Source organism: Poecilia formosa, unplaced genomic scaffold (assembly GCF_000485575.1).
Source record: "Poecilia formosa unplaced genomic scaffold, Poecilia_formosa-5.1.2 Scaffold77, whole genome shotgun sequence".
NCBI classification, from domain to species: domain Eukaryota; kingdom Metazoa; phylum Chordata; class Actinopteri; order Cyprinodontiformes; family Poeciliidae; genus Poecilia; species Poecilia formosa.
Genome location: NW_006800016.1, coordinates 159,634 through 184,146, shown reverse-complemented (window position 1 = coordinate 184,146; position 24,513 = coordinate 159,634). Strand labels below are relative to the sequence as shown.

The window sequence follows — 24,513 nt, the reverse complement described above, 5'->3', positions numbered from 1 at the left end:
GTTGAAAATGTAACATTGTGTCCTGTTTTCAGAAAAATTGAACATAATAGGTGTAAAACCCATCAGAATCAAATGAACAGCTTATAATTGTTTACAATGCTCTTGAAGAATATTTGAAGACTTGTCAGAGAGTGGGGTTTTGAGTGTGCACACACAAGACAGTGAAAATTGAATCCTGCCTGAAATCAAAAATGGGTGTTATTGAAGTTGCCTAGAGACGGACTGTGCTCTCTTCTTCTTGCCACATGACTGTAATTACTATGTTTAAGAGTTGACGTGAGGCTCAATCTGTAAAAGAAACCTGTGCCAGCTTCAGATGTTATTTTTAATGTCAAAATTGTTTGAATTTTTAGAATTTTCGGTCCTCTTTTGGTTGGTTACTGGCTAAAAATATAAATAGATTAATGTTTTTATATAGCATGGATGGATGGATGGATGGATGGATGGATGGATGGATGGATGGATGGATGGATTGAATCTTTATAATTTGGGAGTTTTGAAATACAAATATTTTTCCATTTCCATACACAGAGGTGAAAAATCCTTAATCAAATTCCATGTGTCCAGACAGCGTGGGTTCCTTGTTTTCTTTTTCCTCAGTGAAATTTGTCTTAAATTAGATCCAACAGATTGAAGAAGGGAAAAAAACTGTTAATATATTCGTAAATTACACCGACGATTTACGACCCTAGTTGCATAAGTCCTCTTGTTTTTTCTATGTGTTTCTGTATTTTTGCTGTAATGGGCGGAGTCCTTTTAGGCCACATTGCGCTCCTCTTGCTCCGGCGCTGCGTGTTTACAACCGTTTGCTGTAGTAGAGCAACAGCAGCAGCGCACAGACACCAAACACACCGGAGACACATGAGTGGGGCGTGTCCGTCATAAGGGTCAGAACCTCCGTCCAATCAACGCCCAGTAATCCTTTCACTGGCTGAGCGGCTCAGCCAATGGCGCGGGCCTCCAATCGGTACGTGAGCCAGTAGGAAGAGCGACTAGCGCAGGCACGTGGATCTACGCACACGTTGACGCTTGTAAACTGCCAAGAGAAGCAGCTAGTTGAGACAGAGATCAATGAGCAGACCGGGCGGTGTGCGAGCGTGTGTGTGTGTGTGTGTGTGTGTGCAAAGGATGGACTCGCTGATGCTGTTCCAGCCACTAACCGTGTACTGACGGATCTACCGAACCCAAACCAGAGGCGATATTTTATGTGTTGTTCACCGAGGCTCTTATTATTATCTCACTTTACTGGCGGTGAGTATTTAAATCGCTTTTCATCATCTGTTGTTAGCGTTTCCTGAAGTTGGCAGACTAGCCTAACGGAATTTCCTGCCCAGCTTTATCCTGTTTGTGCCGTTAAAACAATGACTTTTCCCATCCCCGACGCGATTCTCGCTAGTCTTGTATTATTTTTCAAAGCAATAGCAGCTTTTTTGACAACTTTGTGATAAGATGTCCATTGTGTGTTAGTATGTTGTAGTGGGCGTGATTACTCGCGCGCACACATATAGACGGGCAGCCATCACCTGTCTCTCTACCTGAGCCCGCATGCACCATCCCAGCCCATCTCCATCCATCCCGCACAGGCTTCGCCACGGAACAAAATTATTTCTAGAACCCTTAGCAGAATCCTAATTCCACTTACATGAATCACTGAAATAAATTAGTGACTACAGGTCGCAGTTTTAGTGTGCTTAAAATGTAACCGAAGCACAAAAAAAGCAAGAGAAATTAAGAAGCTGCAGTAATTTTAAATTCATGACTGCTAAACTAGCTATGAAGCTAGGAATAATTCATCAGTGTTTGCTTACGCTTATATCAGGACTTGTAAATCATAAATAGCCAATTGTTTCATATTTTTAACATTTTATTGTGCTGTTCATAAACTAATTTGACTGTTAACATAGCTACCGAACTGAATATTTACTCCCATATTATTACGACTAATGCAACAATTTGTTCTGCACTTTCATTGCTTTGTCAATTCTTTAAATGTAAACATTTTGTGGAGTTCTGTTTCAATTTACTAAAAAATCGATATGATTGTTAATTAATCTGTAGGTTTACACTACTTTCATCAGTTGCTGTGGATCCCAAATTATTTGCATATTTAAAATTGTCTTTTCATTTTTCTATTCATGAATCAAGAGTGAATTTAAAAGTTCTCCTCAGTAAAAATGTAAAGTTTTGGGATTGATATTTTATGTGGAATAAGCTGCTCTTGGGGGCCCCTCTTGGCCTCTAGGGGCCCTAAGTACCAGCTTCCTTTGCCTTGGACTAACTCTGTCACTGTTAAGTGATGCATTATTTGGATAATTCTTTTTATTATTATCTTTTTCAGGCAAAACATTTAATATTGATCTAAAAATATCCAGTTGGTTGAAAATTCACATTGTAGCTTAAATAGACAAAACTGTGAGCGTTTCTTTCCTCTCTTAGCCCTTGTGGGTGCAAAAATCTATCAGTCTCTCTGATAAGAGCTGGGGTGTTTATCTACCGAGTACATTCCTATTTCCCCACATACGCTGGTGGGATCAGAGACCAGAGGACGCTTGCAGATCGCTCAGACTGTGGGAGAAGGGCACGTCAATAGCCAGAGAGAATGAAAAATGCGAGCGGAAATATAGAGGCTGTGTGCATAACGAATAGGATGGGATGAGAGCTGCACGGCATGCAGAAACGCAGCCAGAGAGGAAAGAAGGTGGTTTGTGTGTCTCTAATCCTGCTGGGGAGGGGGGGGGGTGTGTGTGGAGTAGAGAAAAGCACGAGACTGAGGAGAGGAGGGGCTTCGGAGAGCAACCGGAGGCTGTGGTGGAGTGGGAGTGTGCCTATTCTGATTTCACCACTCCACGAGCTCCCATCCCCCCCCTCACATTTCCTACTCTCCTCCAGTCTCCTCAATGGGAGCCAGACATGTACCACCATTGTGTGCCTCCTGCATATACCCCCAGCCCCACTCTGCACCATGTTAAACTAGGACACTGGTATACCCACCATTTTGAGTTGTGGGAGTTGTATATTTAGGAAGAGGGATGTGGAAAATGGAGCACCGCCAAAACAGAAAACATGTTTGTTCTATGAATTTACTCTGCATTCCACTCAGCGTGTTGTTTTGTTTTGTTTCTCCTAAAAGCTAAATCTGACTTGTAGTAATCCAAATCCTTTGCTACTGTTTCCCCAAAGTGATGCAGTCTCAAGGAAGCACTTCCACCCAGCCCTCCTTTGATTCCCTGAGTTCCAGCGACAGCCTCGTGCTCAGCGACTCGGAACAGACGGAGGACGACACTGACGTCTTTTTGACGGACAGCTCTTCCTCCGTCACCATCGGCGAAGTGGCATCCAAAAAGGAGCTGGGATCGAGGAGCCCCAGGTCGCAATGGGCGTACGGCGGCTTCTCGGGCAAGGAAGAGGCGTACAGGTCGCAGAATGACGGCAAGGGGACAAACTTCGGCATGCTCGACGCAGATGTGGCGAGCCAGAGACCCAAATCAGAGGGAGATCTGCTGTTTGCTCAGAAGGTAAAGGAGGAGAGGAGAGGCATGACATGGCAGTGTTTGTACAGGGGGGGGATTCTTCGGAGACTGTAATCTGTCTGCTCTGTCTTATTCTCTGCCAGTGTGCTGAGCTGCAGGGTTTTGTCAGGCCGCTTCTCGAGTTGCTGAATGGGCTGAAGAGCGGCCGATTCGATCACGGTAAGCATTCCTAAGTCACTGCCTCCTCCTGCAAGCCTGGTGTAGGTACATACAGGCTGTGAGGACTTCTCTACCTGAGACTGAGGTGTTTTCCTCTGTACTCGAGCGTGCATTGATACGGCACGATGTGCAACTAGCACGACACGACAGCCTCGCTCCTTACATATGACCTCTGCGGGTGTTTGAGTGAAAGTGGTGCCTGAGGTGGAGGCTGTGTGTGTTCTCATGTGTCCGCTCACTGTAAATCATGACAGGTGGATTATGTATTTGATTGACAGGTTTAAGCAGTTTCCAGCAGAGCGTCGCCATGGATCGCATCCAGAGGATTGTCGGGGTTTTGCAGAGACCAGACTGTGGGTAAGGAGTCATCCACATTGCCTTCCTGTTCACACACGCTATTTATAGAGGGCTTTGCAAAAATACTCACATTTTGTCACCTTAAAACCACAAAGTTTGATTTATTTATAAGAACTTTGAGAAAGATTAGCATGAATCGAGTCATTACTCCATAAAGTGGAAGGACAATTATGCTTAGTTTTTATTTATACTTGCCCCAGAGCATCAAATTGTCTTCATAAATAGTCTTGTAAATAAATAGTCAATCTATGTGTAATACAATTTCGGTGTAAATCCAGCTGTTCTGTGAAGATCTCAGAGGTTTGTTGGATATAATAATAATGAAAAAAGAGCAAATCAAGTTGGAGGAGCAGCAGAGATCCACTGCTCAGGTGGAAGAATCTACTGGCAGAAAAATTATTAGTTTTGGATTGAATAAACGTGGGCTTCACGGAAAAGTGGCACAAAGAAAACCATTCCTGTTTTCACTTTGCCACACATTGTGAAGAAGACATAGCAAACTTGTTAAAAAAAGATAATTTGGTCAGATGAGATGAGAACTGAACTTTCTATTGGAGCAACGTACATCCAGAATCACAATGGAGCGGTTTAGATTCATCGGTTTCTTAGAAATGGCCTAGTCAGACATAAATAGAGTTTGTAATCTGTGGCAGTACTTGATGATTGCTGTCAAAGACGTGTTCCTTCCCATCTGACTGGCCAGGAGCTGTTTTGCAAAGCAGAACTCGCAAAACCTTCAGTATCTATCTGAGCAAACTGTGAGTCATCCAGAGAGGCCAAATACAGATGCATGCCGGATTTTTATTTGTAGCAAAATTCAGTAAACCATCTGTCCCTTTCCTGGAAATTTACAGTTCTGCACTACTTTGTGTTGGTGCATGTCTTAAAGTCCCTGTGGAGTAAAGCATTGAAGCTTTTAATTGTAATGTGATAAAATGTGTAAAATTTAAGGGACATTAATGTTTTTTCTGTGCAGAGCCCTTTATCTGACATCTAGTTCCATAAATGTCAGGATTATCAAACCGTTCAGAAGCTCTCCGAGGTGGTTTTCAGTTTCAACTCTCTGCCTGCTGCATGTTTAACCGAGCGCTCCTAGAAGTAGATTCACAGCATCCATAGGGAGTACCGGGCAACACTAGATGCTTGGTGATGATTTTTCCAACATTTTCTGACTTTTTTTTTATCTCTCTGTATTTTAGGGAGAAGTACCTGAACACTTTGCTCCAGGTGGAGGTGATGCTAAAGCTCTGGTTTCCCCACATCTCCGCTCGGCCTGTGTCTTCGTCCTCCAGCTTCTCCACTTCCCCTACTCACTCCCTCCAGGACACCTCCAGCTCCACTCCGCCGCACAAACATCGGGATCAGCTGCATATCCCCGTCAAGGTGAGAATGCGTGCATTTCATCAGCCTGCTTGCGCAAATAAGCCCTTCCCCCTCCGGCGGCCGCGCCGCTGAGAGTTAATATTCATTTGCTTGCTCTCCTGCTCATTTTCCAGAAGCGCAGACTCAGCTGGACAGACACCGACTCCCCCACGCCCTCCCCTGTACCTATCAAGTGCCGTCGTACCGGTGGAGAGGAGAGGAGGAAGAAGCACACTCAAGACGAAAGGGATCAGTCTGCTCTGTCTCCACTGCTGGCTTCTGACGCAAACCCGAGTTTGCCATATGTGGTCTGCAGCAGCCAGCTAAACAGCGGCGCAAAGGGAAATGACAGCGAGGGCGAGGAGCTGGACGAGCGCTCCAAGTACAAGGCGGCCCAGAACTCCGAGCCGAGGCTGACGTGGGTGCACGTCGCTCCCATCCCGTCCCCCCGAAAAACGTGCATCTCGCACGAGGCCATAAAGACGGAAGGTGTCGGCGAAATGGTTCTCGCAGCAGGGAGCAGGGGCAGTCCAGCTATGCAAGACTGCTCCATCTCATCCACCACCCCCTCCAAGAACCCGAAAAATCAGAAGAAACCGACACAGTGCCAAAGCCAGCCCGTTGCTGCCGGACAACAAGGTGAGACGGAGAGCACTGGGACATGTCAAGGTCAAAACCAGCCCGCGCTTGTCCCGCTGAAGCCTCTGGCTCGGGTATGCCCCTCCACCGTGGAGACCTGACACGCAGAGAGAGCAAAGAGCCAGCAGCCTCGCTCTCCTTGAACCACCTGAGGCATGAAGCTGCTGCTGCAACACAAAGAAAGGGATGAAAGCGTCGTTTATGAATGCGTCTCAACAGGAGAATAGCAGTCAGTGGAGGCGGATATATGCGATAAATTGCTGTGGCTAAATTTGAAGGGACGGGGAAATTTTTGAAGTGAAGTTCTGATCAAGCATTATAAGCACTACATGTCTTATCTGGGTTTCGTTTAGTTTAAATCTAAATAGTTGGTCTAAAAGCAGACTCGTGCTGATGTCACAGTGGTTTATTGCAGCACTACCTAATCAATATTTAAACTGTTTTTGTGGTTATTTACCCAGAAAATTGTGATAATTTACATAACAATTGGAACTTGGAGGCAGCGTGTCACACATGGTCTTCCTTTGTGAAACGCATACTGACAACACAACGTGTGACGCACGTGTCAAACTCGAGGCCCAGGGGCCAAATGTGGCCCACCGTAGCTTTTTATGTGGCCCCCTAGACTCCAATTTACATCAATAAGTCTCTCCAGTTTTTCAACAAATCTGCAAAACTCACTTAAAATTCACACAAAATACACAGATTTCCACATTTTACTCTGATTTTTACTGTTTTTTTGTTTTGTTTTTTCTCAAAATTGGCCCAAAACATTGAGTTTAACCTTCCTTGTTGTCAAGTTATGGTCAATACGACAATTAATAAAAAGTCACATCTAACATCATACATTAGCACAAAAATCACAAAAATTCCTTGCAAATATTTTTAAAATTAGCTCCACAAAATGATTTTGATTGCAAAAAGAACACAAAGGCATCCAAGAAATCCTGGATGGACTGACCAGTGTGGAAAGATGTTCAATGTTGTGTAATTTTAAGAAACACTTGCTGAATGCTGGAACAAACAGCTATTTATCGATATTTTAACAGTTGAATTGGTTTTATCAATACATTCCTGCACCACCGGCCCTTTAAGAACATTCAGATTTTTGATGTGGCCCAAAAGGAAAGTGAGTTTGACACCTCTGGTGTAAAGTGTTCCTGATTGGAGTAACTATGTGGTATGAAAAAGGTTTAAGTGAATGGCAGTATACTTTTACGCCTATTTTAGTAGGAAAACTGCTTCCCTTGTTCAATTCCCACATGGAGTTTCAGACAGGAAGATCACTGGCGGCGGAGCGCCTCCCACCTCCATCGCCTCTATGAGTAATCATTAGATTTTGTGTAAATAACCAACAAATCCAAATGACAAAAGGCTCACAAAATGGCGTGTAAATACCCGGCTATGGTGTTTTTGAGACTGGACTTGTTTTACAACTGTAGAAGTCCAGGCCCAACTATCCCAAATTTATACTAGATCAAGATTTAATGAGAGTTATCCACCGATAGTAAGATAACGTTTAACAGAAGCTCACTTAAAAATATCCAAACTATCCCTTTTAACTGTTTTTTTTAATATATATATATACACACAACATGGAATATAATGTGTTTCAGATATATATGGGGAAAAAACTATTGATAAAATAATATTCTTAATTTCATATTAATCCAAACATGCACTAAAAGAGGTTATAATTAAAAAACTAGAATACACCTAAAGATCAGGAATACAGGCGTGAAGACTGTCGACGGAGACTGGAACGAGTTTCAGGAAGCAATTAAGAGAATAACTTCATAGCATGAAAGCAATCAATATATTCAGAGATAGCTGTTTTCGCACAACTTTAACTTAAACTTGAAACTTTACAAACTTTGGAGTCTGATGTCAGTATTTAAAATAAAACCCTAGAATGCTATGATTCCAATCAGAGCATTTAACAGAGTGAGCTAATTGTGTTATGACAGGAAGCCCTGTTTGATTTTTACAACTAACTGTAGATAGGACAGGAGAAAAATAAGAGTGACGTGAGTAAGGCCAAGTGCTGTGGCTTTTACGGTGAAAAATACAGAACTGACTAATTAATATGCTGTATATGTGGTGTGTTGGAGTCGGCGAAGATGGCGGAAAACAAACATCTAACATCCCACGAATGTATTCCAAAATGTTTGAACTCTGCACATCCAGAGGAGCGACGCCGTAGCAACGACCCGTCTTGCTGTGAATCAGGCGCCGCCGCCCGGAGTCTGTCTGCAAACCGACTGGCGATCAGGGTCAAGAAAGACTTTTTTTCTTCTTTCTTCTTCTTTTTTTTTTTAATGACCAGCCTGAGAAAATCAAACAGGAAAATCAGCAACCACTCAGACATAAGACTCTAGTTCTGCTGTTAATTTATTCACATTTCAATCAGACACTGCAGCTATTTATTATTGTTTGTATTTATTTATTGGGCAGCTGATTATCGCCTGCTGTGCTTTCGCACAGTTTGGCCCACAGTTTCCTTTTCGAGGGTTTTCGATACTTTTGACATGTCATGTGTTTTTTACTACTATCACGAGGAGAAAAAAGGAGGCAGATAAAATATTTCGACTGGACTGATGGACTACTGTGCCTTTTTGCCAATGTGTTTGAAAAAGATCTCGGTGCTTTCAGTGCATTTTGATTGTTTGCATTTCACAAAACCAATAACACATTCAATCAAGGACAGCCAACATGTAGTCTGTACTTTTTAAAAATGCACCAATGCATCCAAACCAACAGCGTCCAGATCCGATATCCTGATATCTGCTTGTCCTCACTGCCCACATCTTGAGCTGATATGGTGTGTGGATGTGTTCAGGTAATTTGGTGAGAAACCAGTAGTGTAAAAACAAAAACAAGTGTTTATTTGATTTCTTTTATTGTCTTCAAGAACAAAAATATTTCTAGTAAGGTACGCAATTCTGTGACTATCCATCACCGTGACTGTAGGAGGCGCTGTCTTAGCTGTAGGCTAACATTTTTCACAAATGGCAATGGACAAAAACATAGAAAATTAACACCTTTGTTTTATTATTTGGATGAGGATTTTTAAGAAATTATATAATATTTCATTTTCTGTTAAAAACGCTCATCCCTGCCATTTATGGGCAATGGTGTCGCAAAGATGCTTTCACATATTGGTGTTTGGAAAACTTTTTGAATTTCTTTTTGCCATTGGTTTTGTTTTTATAAATAAAAAAAAATAGTTTCTGGCAAGGGTTCCACAAAAAAAAAGGAGTTGTATTTCCCTTTTTTTAGTTTGTATTTTATCTTGAAATCAGATAGCCACTTCTTTTTGTTGTTGTATTTTAGTACTAATTTGTGATTGAAGAAATCTGGTTTTAAGGCTTCCACAGACCGAATATGCACACTGTCAGCAGTGGCTATAATTTTTGTTGTGTATGATTGAGCGTAATCTTTATTTAACACTGTTTTTGGACTCTCATTAGCGGCGGAGCTAATTGAACTGCTGATGCTCCTAAAAGATAAAAAAATATATAAATTAGTTAGAAAAATCTTTATTTGTACTAGATGCTTCATAGGACCCCCTTATTTATTAAAAAAAAAAAAAGCTAACATTCATATAAATATTAAGCTATATCATTGTGATTGAGTCAACATATAAATATTGAAATTATTTGTAATTTTTGTTTTAGTAATTAATTCACTAATTTTGTACCGAGGGAGGTGACGCCTCTAAAAACACCCACGTGTAAACACAGACTCCCCCCGGCTGCCATCATGTTACCGCCCATGTTTTTGGAGCATCGAGCACACAAACCCTCCGTCACAGATCCAGACTCTGGATCAGAGCCTACAGGCGGGGGGGTTGTCTTCCACCTCACTCTTGTTTACTGTTGAAGTATGACAGAGAAACCAATTGCACTTATTTGTTAACCTGCTTTTTTTTTTTTTTTTGGCTTTCTTGGGTGTATGTATTTTTTTTTTTACTGTTGCATCCACTGCTGATTGGTCAGGAATAACAATGTTTTGTTTATTTTAGCTGCCTTTCTCTCATTACACGCTAACTGACTGTAAACGCGTCCCTTCCCCCATTCGGCTGCACTGCTCTGCCCTTGCCATCTCTGCTACATCCCCCTCAATCCTGTTAGTACCTTTCTCTCAAACGAACCTATTTCTTTCTTTCACTTCATCTTTTTCTGATTTTATCCTCCTGACTACTTTTTTTTTTTCCCCCAGCAATGACACAAGACAGAAATCTTTTAATAAATGACACATTTTTGAAAGTGAAGATGCATTCTGGATTTTTTATTTTTTTTCCCCCCCCTGTGTTTTCTATGACAGAACAAAAGTTATATTTTCTTTCTTTATTTGCTGTTTGACTTCGTTCATGACGATGCCGTGATATGAGTCGGACTTGACGTGTTTTGAAAGGCAGCTCTCACTAAACAGATGTGACTCAGTGGGGTGCAGATTTAGAGACTGTACATTTTGAAGTGCGTGTGAGCTTGCGGGGTGGGGGGTTGCAGGGAAGAGAAGGAAGGAGGGTGTATGGTGCGAGACTACTGACTCTAATCTGACTGAAAGTAGTAGGGGGCTGGCTGATCCTCCAACCAGCTGCTACTGCAGAGCCCGAACATTACTGCCGTGTATTTGTGTGCACATTTAGGTTAGGAAATCCTAATTAGTAATAACCTCCTAGAAATAGAAGAAGAGTCTGGCATTGGGGGTGGGGGGGGTCTCAAGTGCATCCTGTGGTGTCATGAATGAAAAGGGGGGGGGGTAGATTCACTTGATCTGAATATTTAAGGGGTTGGGAGTCAAAAGTAGATCTGATATATTACTTACAGTCATTATCAAAATTTGCACAAGTTTTTTGAGTATAAAAAAATGTACTTTTCCACATTTTATCAAGTATTCATGTGAAAATATATTACATGAGTTCACATTTCTTATTAATTATATTCGATATGATTAACCTGAGAGGAGGTTCAGTTGTACTAAAAGGGTTTTGTTGACTTTTGCTCATTTACATAATTTAGCTAAAGCCATAGTTCTCAAAAAGGCTACGAAGAAATATAAAATTTATAAAGTTAACAATAAAGGTAAAGCTGATAAGAAATTTCTTTAAAAATCAATGAAAATATGAGATGGGAACTGATCAGAGAGTCTGCTAAGACACTGAAATAATCTCTGAAGAAGCTGCAGAAAATTCTGGCTAGCACTGGAGCTGCTGGATGTGTCACTAAATCACTAAATAAAGAAACTGCTATGGTCTGACGAATCCACCTTGAACTTTGGGACGCAACTCCCAAAAGATAAGTTTATCGCAAATCCAACACATCGACAAAAGAACATTGAACCCAAAGAGAAATATGGTGGAAACAGAATCATGGGCAAGGATTCATTTTTTTTAAGTGGAACCAGAGTTTCTGTAAAGGTGGGTGAAATCAGGAAGTCAGGATCCAAATACAGATCAGTTTTTAAAGCCTCAGCTAGAAAGGATAATTATTTATCAGCTTCACATCAAGGTAAATCATACACAACAATTGACTTCACATTTTAGTCACCAAAAGAAATTAAATGTTGCAAATGGTAAAATGAGAGTCTGACAGAAAAGGTGTGACCTGACAGACTTGGAGAAACTGCCACAAGCAGACAAATAAAAAGTAGCAGCCAACATAAGAAGAAAAGTTAGTGTTTGACCACTAATACCTTTGATTTTAGTACACAATTGCTACACAGGCAATTTTGTTGGGAAAAATAATTACAATGAGAAATTTTCATCAGTAAATAGATTTACACAAATGATATAATTTGTAAAAAGGTTTTTATGTGACATGTTGCTCCTAAAATGCTTCTAAATGTGGACTAATTCAGAGAATCTATAATGACTGGAGAAATTTTGAACTTGACATTTTCAGAACGCCTTACATGTTCATTATTTCAATGATATATAATTAACATTCAGTAAAATATGAAGAAACATTTGGAAAAATTATGATTTATCTCATAAAAGCCATTAAAAAAACAGTGAAACATTGTAATTTCCTCTTTATGCTGGAGTGTTGCATGGTTGATTTTAGGAGGTTTGGCTCTTAGGTCAAGCAGGATGAAACCAGCAGTAGGGCATACACGACATTCATGCACGTAAACATACAAGCACCACGCATCACACTCGGCTCAGGCGTGCACTGCTTCCTGACACAGTGACTGGCTAATTTCACGATGGGCCTGTCTCTGACACACTCACTGTGCCGCGCCTCCTCTCCCTCTCTCTCAGCCCCCCCTTGTATCCATGCAGTTTTTAGCAGAGGAGCAATTGCCCTGCTTCTCCCCAACACAAGCAACACACCCCCTTTTTCTTCTCCGAAGCATGGAAACCAGGGGGCAAGAAGACGGGGATGTGCTGGGGGTCAGTCAAGGACACTGACGTTGCTGCAGCTTAATTAAAACAACAACAGCTTTTTGTTGTGTTTTTTGAAGCTTAAAATGAAAACTAACTCACCTTGAGCAAGCTGCGTTGTATTAATTTTTCCATTTTTTTTTTTAAAATTCCTTTGTATGAGTAAGCAACAAGACTAAACAGGAACTGGTTAAACACCATTAATGCTCTTAGTAGTTTTCACTTCTTTGAGTATCCAACAAGCATGTGTGGGATTATTTGAGCATGTGTGTTCGGGCATCAATAGGATTTCACATAATGAACTTACTGCATCTCTTATCCGCTGTTGAGGAGGTTTTATTTGTGGGTCTGCGTCCCGTTGTTGAGGTGAACAAGTTGAGGGTGTCTGCGGCCGCGCTTGCTGCGAACGTGAGGATGTTTAATGACACAATAAGGTGCTTAATCATTTATCCCAAACTCCCCTCCCTTCATAAGTCAGTCACTGTGCTCTGATAAAACCCTCTGAGCTAAAGGCACACAGTGATTTTGCAGGAAAACACACACACACAAGCTCTTACTCACCCTAAGCCCACAGGGGAGTTTTGGTCCAGACTTGTCACAAAACAGCCTCGACGCACATTTAAAGTGCACAGTGGCGAACCCTGAAATGGAAATCAGAGGCCACCTCCAAGTCATTTCTGCCCTTCCGGAGACCCCGTCGCTGACAGAGCTCACCGTGTTGAAGGGAGCGCTTTCACCCACCATCTGTAGCCCTCCATCACCGTGACGCCACCTATTTGGTAAAGACGGCGACGTTGGGGCCTCACTTTCAAGGACTCACGTGTTGACATTGTGTGCGATATTTGGGACAAGGAAGAGCTAAAAGGCAACAACATCCTCATCGGTTTCTTGAGGACGGGATGTTTTCGTGCTCATGGTTGATGACGCTGCGTCGCACGACAGGGGAGCAAGCCGGACGCACTGATGTCATAAAATGCACAAGGTGCATGTAAATAGCGTTAGGAACGATTTCAATAAAAGCTAGACCGTGTTAGTGAATGATTTGGGTGGAAACGCTCCAGCCAAGGTGTGGAGTTCAGACAGCAAAGTCCCCTGCGACTGAATCATCCGAGCTGATTTACAACCCCTGTCACTTCTAATGGAGTAAAACTGGGCCAGTATGAAGGAATTATTCTGAAAACCTTTATACCAGATGAGAAACATTCTCAACAAAGTCTCACACACACACATTGGACTAGATATAAGAACAGATGAGTATTATGGTTATAAACCCAGGTCATCAGATCTGACCTTTGAACCACAAGATCTACTCTTTTCCAACGATATCCTTGATGGACTTTTCAGATCAGCTGAAACAATCTCTGATCCAAACGGTTCTTTGAGTCCCCAATGAATCAAGGTTGTTTTGACTCTGACATGTTACACTGTAAAACATTTGAAGGTGGTGCTGCCTTGAAAATGTGATTCAAGTCAACAAGAAAATTGTTTCGGTTTTAACTCAGAAATTAAAGTTCATTAAGTTGATTTAAGTTGAACATTAAGTTGAACAAGACACAAGTTGTCCAACCGTTGTTTGCGAGGTTTATGTATTTTTTTCTCTCCACGCCTCCTAAGCACTCACTGACTTTCTTTAAGTGTTTTGTTTACATTTGCATCCAGGATTGTTCCGAAATGATCCAAGCGAGCAATCACCAAAGCAATCTAATAAACACAACTGTTCTAATAAAACCGTCCCATAAAAGCAGCCTCACCGAGCCTGGGGAGAAAGAACCGCAGTTTGAGCTTGAGGCTGACAGAAATGAGGGAAGACCAGAGCAGAAATTGAAGTTGGTTCTGAGAAAACTATTGACCCATCTGAGCCCTGAAAGTAAACATTTTATTCCCCTGTTTTATTGCGACAGTGGCGATGTGAGAAAAGGGATGTGGCCAGCTGGTTTGGAAACTTTGAATGTTTCCTTTGTCTCTTCTCCCTATCATTTTCCATCAAATCTTTTGCGAGGTGTTTGAACTCAGAATGTCAGTCTGCAAAAACCCTCTCTCAAACTCCTGAGAGAGCAGTGCACTTCTGGTGACACTGAAACATTGAATCAGCTTATAAAATATTCCACTTTGTTCAGTTTTTTGTCCTTTTTCAGAAAGCCTCTCCGTCTACATGTAGTAGATGTCTCTTTTTGTGATATTTGTTCCGTTTCTTTTTTCTTTTTTTTTTCTTTTTTTACTGTAATTAGTTTGTGAAGAACAACAACTGTAACACTTGGTTAGGTGTATTTTTTTATTCTAAGTGTTTTAATTGTAATAATTACAAAGAACTTCTGCTCTTTAATATGCATATAGAAATTCATTCACAGGGAAGGAAGCTCAACAGGTAATTACAATAAAATAATTTACCGTCTCATAATTAATGACGCACAAAAAATGTGAAAACCACTGCTGTGTTATCCAGCGACAAACATGGGATGTATTTACGCCGCCCTCATCACATAACTGCATAATACTGCAGTTCATTTGTTTCGCTGTGCTTGCCAGTTTGGAAAGGAGCCTGTGTGTTTTTGTTTTCCTGTTGCACAGAAATATCTGTGCTATTGTCATATTATGTGCTGAGGGGTCATTACATAATAGAGTTGGCAGGAGAGTCGGGGGCTTAAGGGGGTTCAGCACATGTGATGAGCCACAGAACGGCTCAGGTTGATCACGGGTGGCGGTGAAGGAGTCGGTTTACCGTATTTACTCACTCCCTAATCATTTGATTACAACTGATCACAATATTGCTCTGCAAAGTATGTGGTTGTTTTAATAGGTTGAAGGTAAACCGGTAGACAAACAGCTACTGAAAGAATATGATTTTCTGAAAGGTTATTTTTTTTATTACCCTAAAGAAAAGGCTCCTCCAAGTTATTGCACTGTCCGTTTTATGTACAATGCACCAAAGAACTATTTACAGCTTTTCATTTTTTTTTCACATTTTGGTATGATGCAGCTTTTTGTTTCTTCTAGTCTACCCTTCTCTATGGCACGTTTCTGCCCGTCTCTACATTGAAAGGCTGATTAGTGGAGAACAATAGCACTGACTGAAATTATAGAAGTTTCTAGTACTTCCGCAAGTGAATGGTGGAGCTCAGGGATCAACAGATTCTTGTTCCCCTCTCTTACCAAGACCCTTCTCCCATAACTACTCAGTTTTAACAAGCAACCAGATTTAAGGATGGCCCTGATTGCTCCAAGCTTCTCGCATTCCCAATTAATGGAGACCCCACTGCCTTTTAAGACAGTGCTTCCAGATTTGTTTAGTAATCCTCCCCAGATTTGTGCTTTATGGTGTTGGTGTTATTTGATAATCACTGTTAAAACTGAGATCTTGTGTAGATAAGTGTGATCCATATGGAAGCATGGCTAAATTTAGAATATGCTACAGTCTAGTTGTTTATTTGTGGATGCATGGGCGAGGCAGGTAAGCAGGTATGCGGTGAACTCGGGAGGGTGTTTCCCCAATGAAGGAGCATTTAGAGAAGTGTGTAAGGATCATGGAGTTTTACAGGGTAAACAGACATTTGTCATCTCAACAACTAAAACAAGGCCAAACTTGAATATGGTGTGTGTCTCTGTGCAGTTTTGTCCAGACTGCCACACACTGCACTAAGTGGACACGGCCCGTTGTTGGAGGAGGGGGTAGATGGGTGTAGCCCCAGGCTTACCACCACTGATTCATACTCACGCTACTACAAGTGCAGAGAGCTGACCCACATCACGCAAAGAAAGCCAAAAGGAAGGGGTGGGTCCTCAGTGAAGGGAGATCACATGATAATCCCATGTTTTTCAAACCAGTTTGCTCGGTGCACCAGTCAGGCAATATTTAACCTGAGACCAACTGCACTTGCAACTATGGAAATGCCTAGTTTTAGACTAATAAGACTCAATCTAACTTATCTAATAGGATGCACAGCAATAACAACAACAACAACAACAAAAAAAACCCTCCGAAAACAGAAAAACCTTCAGTGTCATTTCATAGCATTTATTTAAATTTTTTCACCTAACATTTGAGCTCACTCAAAGTATACCAGTGAGACAAGGTGCGAGAGAGGACGAGCTTTGACCAATACTTATACAATTAGGTTTAACCAAAGCTCTGATTAAACCTGATAAAATTATTTTCATTTGATGTTTTAGTGTTTAATTAATGCATAAATATATGAAAAAATAATATGAGAAAATTATACTCCAATTTAATTTCACTGCATACTTTTAATGATTTTTTTGCATGTTAAAATTGCATTTTAAAAGATAAATAACAATGTTTACCTTTACGCAACTGGACATTTGTACAATATCTTTCTCTATCTTTTTTTTTTTATATATTTTTTGCAAACTGCACGCTTATAAATACCTGAAACAAGTCGACAGTTTCTCGTATAGTGGACAAGCGGTGACACCAAAATCTTGGAGAAAGTAGCACGGAAGTACAAGTTTGGATGTACAACATGTTATATTACATTGTCAAAATGATGATGAAGAAAGACAAACATTGATTCAAAATTTAACATGAGTTGAACTAAAACTAGATTTAGTTTAATTAGAAATAACTCGAAAAGTAAAGGTTAGCAGATAATATTTCGTTATCTTAGAAAATAATCTCCTTCAGTGACAGTCTGACCCACACTCCATACCAGTCGGTGGCGGTAGTGCACCAATTTCATTGGTTCCCAACCGCCAAAAAACATCAAAGAAGAAGAAGTTTGAATTTCCTGTTCCGGGTCCTCTAACAGAAACGTCGCGTGAACGGCGCGGCTAAACAGAAAGTTTTGGAGAAAAACTTGAAGATTTGAGCTTTTTTCAGCGTCTAAAAACCTGCTCGTCTTTGTCGGAATTGTACAGCAAACGTGTGCTCAGGGATTGATCTTCAAATTCAAGAGGTTTGAAAGATTTATTAAGGCAAAGTACATCTATGTTGGTGGCCCACATACAGCAGTGAGCTAATGCTTCTTAGCATGTTACCGGGGAGTTTTGGATGTGATTGATCTTAGCTATTTTGTTACTCCGTGTTAGCAAAGTTAGCCACGTATTGAACCATAATATTTAATAAGTAACTGAAAGACGTAGACTTTGCTCAACATATGTGTTGTTTTTAGGTAACACTTGTGCGACTCTCAAAGAGTGCTTGAGCTTATGCTATGTCCTGTTTGGCACATTCATATCCTAAGAAAAAATATGCTGAATATAAGCTTGCCGCAAAGTAAAGGCTGGTTATTGAGCTGAAGGCAGCTTCGAAACATTTCCGAATTGTTATGTCTCGCAGTATTGGAGGATGTCTCTGCCAAAGCGGGAGGTGGAGGAGCTGAGACCCTGGGTGGAGCGCACCGTGAAGAAGGTGCTGGGTTTCTCAGAGCCCACTGTGGTCACCGCAGCTTTACACTGCGTTGGCAAGGGGCTGGATAAAAAGAAGACCACAGGTAACTAACATGACAGTGGGTGTTTATCACTGGGCTCCTCCGTCATGTTTTTGACAACTTATTGGTGCAGTTATACTCACTGTTTTTTTGTTTGTTTGTTTTGTTTTTAATTGAGCGATTTCTGCTCCCTTTCTTTCCAGTTTTTTTTTTTTTGCTATCTACGGGATATTTAAAACAGCACTGTGTAACTTTTATTTAAATAGTTTTTTTAATTACATATTTATTAAAACTGTAACTATGTTGTAACAATATGGTAAGAGACAGATAATCCTCTTCTGCCTTCTCCCTATGAGTCTGCTGTTACCTGAACAAATACACTGCTTTGTCAGAAACAACCAGTCAGAGCCAGGAGGAGGGTCTTAGTGCTGTCACTCATTCTCGTGTACATGCTGCTCACAGCTTCCCTCTGCTACACTACAGTTGGTTCACCACAACAAAAACTGACATGAATGCTAAGGGTAGTTAGCATAGCCACCAGTGGGAGCAGATAAACTGGCAGCATACACAAGGTTGATTGACAGCACTAAGACATTCCTCCTGTCTCTGACTGGTTGTTTTTGACAGGGAGCACTGTATTTCTTCAGAAAGTAGCTCAGGGAGACAGTGGGAGTGCTTGATTTTTTTATTTTTATTTATTTATTTTTTAATTATCTGTCTCATACTGTCAGTACACAGTGGCAGTTTTAACAAATGTGTAAAAAGAAATATTTAAAAGTTACATACTGTAGCTTTACATATAGCTTGAGGTCAAGCTATCACTATCAAACCTAAACATGACATAAATAAGAGCAGTAGGTTCAAATAATTGCAGTGTTTGCGATAACATGTTACTGTGACTATTAAATGGCCCTTAAATGTGTGTTAATTATTTAAACACTCATTTGCCCTCAGACCAGCTGCGTCCGATCCTCGATGACTCTGCAGGAGGTTTTGTAGAACGTCTGTTTGAAGCTCTCGAGGAAAGCCGCAACAGCCGTGGCAGCAAAGGAGGGAGTGAAAAACACCGCAAAAGAGAACTGAAGGTAACAAGAGACCACTGCTCTGACCTTATCATAAGAATTTAAACAGACTGCGTTAAATCTATACAGTATCACTTAGTGATAAAGTACAACAACTGGAAAAAAAATTGTGTGTTTGCTCGTGATTTGGCTGTTTGGACTAAGGAGGTTTTTGGAGAGGAGGCCGACACAGGAGCAGTGCAAGTTGCTCCAGATGCAGGAGATGGGACAACAGTCAAGAGGAAGAGAGTCCCACGCTTTCAGGAGGTGGAGGAGCCCGAGGTGATACCCGGACCTCCATCCGAAAGCCCTGGCATGCTCACCAAAATGCAGGTAAAATAAATTATTGTGCATCTCACATGTACTGTATGTCTTTAGTTAGTCAAGTTTTAAGAACTGTCCTACCTTCTGCTTCTTCAACAGATCAAGCAGATGATGGAAGCAGCCACTAAGCAGATAGAAGAAAGGAAGAAACAGCTGAGCTTTACGTCGCCTGCAACGGTAATCCTTTATTCAAACCCTCAGATACTAGACCAAAAACACATAAACATTTGACATTTTTAACATATCCAGCCATTTGTCACACTGAACAATTGGCCCCTTTTCTGACATCACTTGTTGTCTTTTCTCACAATCACAGGGTGATGGATCACGGCTTCTTGGTGCTGCTGCTGGTGGGGCTTCGTCTATTGCCCCCTCTCAGGCTGCCAGCTTTATGAATGATGCCATAGAGAAAGCCCGCAAAGCAGCTGAGCTTCAGGCCCGGATCCAGTCCCAGTTAGCTCAGAAGCCTGGTATCCTCAACACTTTTGTGAACACGGGACCTCCAAATTTAGTCGCTCTTGCTAATCTGCACGCCATGGGAATCGCACCACCGTAAGTAACAACTTGGGGGAAAAAGAATTTTTGCACAAAAAAATCTGGGGTTAACTTGGTTACAGTTAAAAATGTCTTTTTATATGTGTGAAATTACAGGAAAGTTGATATTAAAGAAGTGAACAAACCAACGCCTCTGATCCTGGATGACAAGGGCAGAACTGTTGACGCTACAGGAAAAGAGATTGAACTCACACATCGGATGCCCACACTCAAAGGTACCACATTTCTTTCAGGTTGTTGTCAACTTTAAAACAAAAAATATTTCAAATTCAAATGCGTTATATATTTTTGGATTACTCTGTGCTGGGATACACTGTAGATATTTGTTAGCCAGGGAAGAGCTGCTGTGTAATTTTATCTTTAAGAACAGGTGTGATTAGGGGTGCAACAGTACCTGTTTTCAGACTGATTAGTTTAGTTGGTTTGGTACAGGCATGTACCAAATGTACTGCGCTGCACATACCTGAACAAATGCAGAATTTGTACAATATCTAACAAAAACCAAGATCATGTAAACCTTTTTTTTCCTAATTCTCGAACGTCTGCACAGACTTATTTAAAAAATGATAAACAACATTTAAGTGGTTTTATTTTTGCCTTCCATTAATAGCAAAAAACTCAGTCCGAAACTCCATTTGGTTCTATAGTGGCCACTTTGTGTTTGTTTGTCTTTGCTAAAGGGAACTGAAAATACTTTTTTATGTATCATTAACACTGCTAGATGTCAAAAATATCAACATTAAAAAATATAATTCGACTTAAAAATGTCTTTTTCTAGGAAAACAACATTTAACTCTAATTGAAGGAAAACATATGCAGTCGTCTTTGTGTAGTTTGTTTCCTAAAGTTTTTGCTGTAATGGAATCAAGATGGTAAAAATTTGGAAGTATAAAAATCCATTAAGCAGCAACAAAAATTTACTGTCCATATTTTGAACATTGTCTGAAATACAGCAGCTCTCAAAAGTTTGCACACCACTGTTACATAAAGAAATTAAATATTGGTAAATTATTTAAAAGCATTTCCATATGTGTAATCTTTGTTCTACACAATGCAAGTAATCAGAAACACAAATATCAAAGTAAGAAAATATACAATAAAAATCTGAATTAAACCGCTTGAACCATTTTGCACTATGTGAACTAAATAGGTTGAAGCTCCTTTTTGCCCTCTTAAGTTCACACTGGTAACTCTGAAATGAAATAAAATTCTTCTGTCCAGGGGAGGGGAGATTTTTTTTCTGATATATTTATTCATCTTCCACTCATAACGCTAATTAAAACGGTTTACTTCTTTTTTTTTTTTTTGTGCAGCCAACATACGAGCTGTAAAGAGGGAGCAGTTTCGCCAGCAGCTGAAGGAGAAGCCTGGGGACGACATAGAGTCCACGTCCTACTTTGACCAGCGGGTTCTCATAACTCCAGCCCAGCGGACTCGCAGGGGCTTCAAATTCCACGAACCGGGTCGCTTTGAAAAGATTGCTCAGAGAGTTAGAACCAAGGTAGAAGAAGAAAGCTCTTCAAATGTAGATGCATTTTCTGTTTAGCTGAAGATTTAGCAGTTTTCTTGTTTGTGTGTGTGTTTGTCTAACCCACTCAGGCCCAGCTGGAGAGGCTGCAGAATGAGATTGCCCAGGCTGCAAAGAAAACAGGAATCCAAGCTTCCACCAAATTGGCACTGATTGCTCCGAAGAAAGAGATTGGAGAAGGAGATGTGCCTAATATTGAGTGGTGGGACTCATATATATTAAGCACCTTCATGCCCATGTAAGGAAATGAATAAGGCTGTTTGGCCAAAGCTCAGTTATTTAATAATTCTGTATGACATTTGCAGAAAAAATAATAATGTTTAAAAGTGACTGACCTTTATCATGCTTTCTTTTTCTTTCTCTGTTGAAAAGAAATTCGGAATCAAAATTTGAAGAGTTTGACCTTTTTGGTGTGACAAACCTAGTAGAACATCCTGCCCAAATTAGTCCTCCAGGTAAGCTGTGGGTTAAATGTATTTGATAATTTATTGATACCCTACAGTAGCTCTCCATTAAACTGTTTCAAGTAATTTAAGATTGGAAATACTTAGTCGCACTCCTCTTCTCATTGGACATAATTCAGTTCAGCTCATTTCAGTTCAGTTCTATCATTAGTAGGTTTTACATTTTATTTATGTTTTTCTTCTAGTTGACACAGACAAGCCAGTAACTTTAGGTGTGTATCTAACAAAGAGAGAGCAGAAGAAACTGAGAAGACAAACACGGAGGGAAGCACAGAAAGAAGTGCAGGAAAAGGTCCGTCTGGGCCTGATGCCTCCACCAGAACCAAAAGGTACACAAACACAAATATGGCCAGAAATAGTTGCTGGCCTGGACCAAGCAGAATGTCGTCGCTAATGTTTGTTTCTGTTGATTTAGTACGTATCTCCAACCTGATGAGAGTGTTGGGGACGGAGGCTGTTCAGGATCCTACAAAAGTAGAAGCCCATGTGAGAGCGCAGATGGCCAAGAGACAAAAGTTTGTAGCACCGTTATTAATATCTCGGCATTTCTTTGACATTTAAAACTGAAGGACTTTCTTATAAATCAAGTTTTAATATGTCGTCTAATTATAGAGCTCATGAAGAGGCCAATGCAGCTCGCAAGCTGACAGCAGAGCAGAGAAAAGAAAAGAAGGTGAAGAAGTTAAAAGAAGATCTAACTAATGGCGTTCACGTTACAGTATACAGGTAAGCAAACGGGACATGAGTCGCTCGAGATATGCGGAAATTCTTCTTATAATTATTGCATTTTTCTCGTTTAGGATCCGTAACTTGCAAAATCCGGCAAAGAAATTTAAGGTGGAGGCCAATGCAAACCAGCTATACCTGACGGGCACAGTGGTTCTGCACAAAGATGTCAATATAGTTGTGGTGGAGGGAGGTAAGAAATGATACAGAATCAAAATGCTGCTATGGGTTGGTAGGCTTTTATGAAATGTATAAAACCAGTGCATTTAAAGTTTTATTTTAATGGTTTGTCAATGTGGTTGGCCAAAATGAGTTGATTCTGCCTGGGGATCAGGAAGATTGACATTGAAGAAATTGACATGTTAGTTGCTGGCTCTTTACCCAACTCTTAATATGGCACTTTTTAATTTATTTCCAAATGCATAAAACATTTTTTGTTGCTTTTTGTTTCATGAGTAACTAGTTTAAATTCACTGACATTTTTTTTTTTACCATTTATGTAAAATATATTCTTTTAAAATCAAGTTGAGACATTTCCTTTTTTATTTTATAATTTATTTATTTTATTTTATTTTTTACTTTTGTGGTTTTAACATGATACATTCTGTAAACATTATTTATGTTTACAGTTAAACACTATTAGATTTACCCAAACAATGAGAGTAAACTCTGCTTTCTGTTTGAACATATTCCGTTACTTTGTATACCATCCAATGGTTTTCTTGTATAATTCTGTAAATAATCTGCTGGCCTTTAAACTGTTAGATTTTAATGTTGCACTTAAAATGTGGTGTTTTTTTTTTTTTTTTTTTTTCTTTCCATTTTAGGCCCCAAAGCCCAGAAAAAGTTTAAGAGACTGATGATGCACAGAATCAAATGGGAGGAACACAACAGCAAAAGAGACGGTAAGACTAGTTTTAGGCTTGTTTTTTTTTTTTTTACGTTCTACCTGTAATACCTTATTTTAATATTTAACTCTTTTCATCCGGCCCTTTATTTATTAGATCCAGATGGCGATGACGATACAAGAAGAAACAACAAATGTTGGCTGATTTGGGAGGTCAGTTTTCTGCATCTAGCATCCTCATGTTGCTTCTTTATTATTTTTTTTTCCATTGGTCTCGTGAACGTATCTGTTTCTCCTGGCTCCTCAGGGAACGGCTAAGGAGCGGAGTTTCGGTGAGATGAAGTTCAAGCAGTGCCCCACTGAGAACATGGCTCGAGAGCACTTCAGGAAACACGGCACAGAACACTACTGGGACTTAGCGCTGAGCCAGAGTGTGTTGGAAGGCTCAGACGACTGAAGCAAACCTGCGGAGCGCTTTGATTCTTTCAGTGACTCCAACCATCAATGAGCCTGCAGATCCCTCACAGCCAGCCGCCCCCCTCTGCTGGCGCCTGGACAGACATCGGCTTTATTAAGAGACTTGAGTATCGAAAAGGAGCAACAACAAACCTGTGCGAGTGTGGTTACTTTTGTTGTTTTGTTTTGTTTGAAAGAGAGATGGAGAGAGAGAATGGAACAGATCCAGATGTGTATAGAGAAGTATGTGTGTGTGTGTATAGAACTGCATCAGTGTTGATTTCTTTGATGACTTAGGCTTTTCTGTCTAAATTGTAATTTTTGTAGGCAGATTGCGCAGTTTGGTGTAATAACTCCACAGGCATAATGTGGTGAGATCCGTTTATCACGACTGATAATTTTGTGATTAAATCAAGATGCCCACTGTAAAAATCGGTTTGATTGGAAACATTTGAGTGACCCCTTCCATTAGAAACAATTTGCACAATTTTGTGCTCTCAAAAAATACATTAGATAAATATCTTTACCACGTAAGGTTCACAAACTTTTCACTGAAAGGCAGGTGTCTAAATGCATTTATGCAATTTTTGTTTGAAGAATGCATTTTTGGCTCTGTTGTAGCTACACTTATCTTTAACAGTGCAGTCTCTGCCTTAAATAAACAAAATACAAACACTTTTGTTATTTGTTTTATTATTATTATTATTAAACATTGTTTTCTAGCTAGAGCTCT

The 24,513-nt window shown here is 40.4% G+C and overlaps 2 protein-coding genes across 4 annotated transcripts; both read left to right on the top strand.

Annotated features, from left to right (window-relative positions):
* Positions 1 to 1,022: 1,022 nt before the first annotated feature.
* LOC103140769 (uncharacterized) lies at positions 1,023 to 6,545 on the top strand. Its single transcript, XM_007556047.2, has 6 exons — positions 1,023 to 1,251; positions 3,181 to 3,515; positions 3,614 to 3,689; positions 3,968 to 4,046; positions 5,246 to 5,429; positions 5,543 to 6,545. The coding sequence occupies exons 1-6, from the start codon at positions 1,206 to 1,208 to the stop codon at positions 6,146 to 6,148; spliced, it is 1,326 nt and encodes a 441-aa protein (XP_007556109.1). The 5' UTR covers positions 1,023 to 1,205; the 3' UTR covers positions 6,149 to 6,545.
* Positions 6,546 to 17,167: 10,622 nt separating this feature from the next.
* Positions 17,168 to 24,458, top strand: prpf3 (PRP3 pre-mRNA processing factor 3 homolog (yeast)). 3 transcript variants are annotated; one of them, XM_007556046.2, is made up of 17 exons: positions 17,168 to 17,345; positions 17,729 to 17,882; positions 18,774 to 18,904; positions 19,049 to 19,213; positions 19,304 to 19,381; positions 19,521 to 19,756; positions 19,856 to 19,974; positions 21,073 to 21,260; positions 21,359 to 21,525; positions 21,660 to 21,742; positions 21,937 to 22,080; positions 22,167 to 22,266; positions 22,364 to 22,477; positions 22,552 to 22,670; positions 23,305 to 23,382; positions 23,482 to 23,537; positions 23,632 to 24,458. In XM_007556046.2, exons 2-17 carry the CDS (start codon positions 17,738 to 17,740, stop codon positions 23,779 to 23,781), a joined length of 2,073 nt encoding a protein of 690 aa, XP_007556108.1. In that variant the 5' UTR covers positions 17,168 to 17,345; positions 17,729 to 17,737; the 3' UTR covers positions 23,782 to 24,458. The 3 variants fall into 3 exon arrangements, with proteins under 3 accessions (XP_007556108.1, XP_007556106.1, XP_016528944.1); XM_007556044.2 differs by having other exon boundaries at positions 19,046 to 19,213; XM_016673458.1 differs by having other exon boundaries at positions 19,040 to 19,213.
* Positions 24,459 to 24,513: the final 55 nt, after the last annotated feature.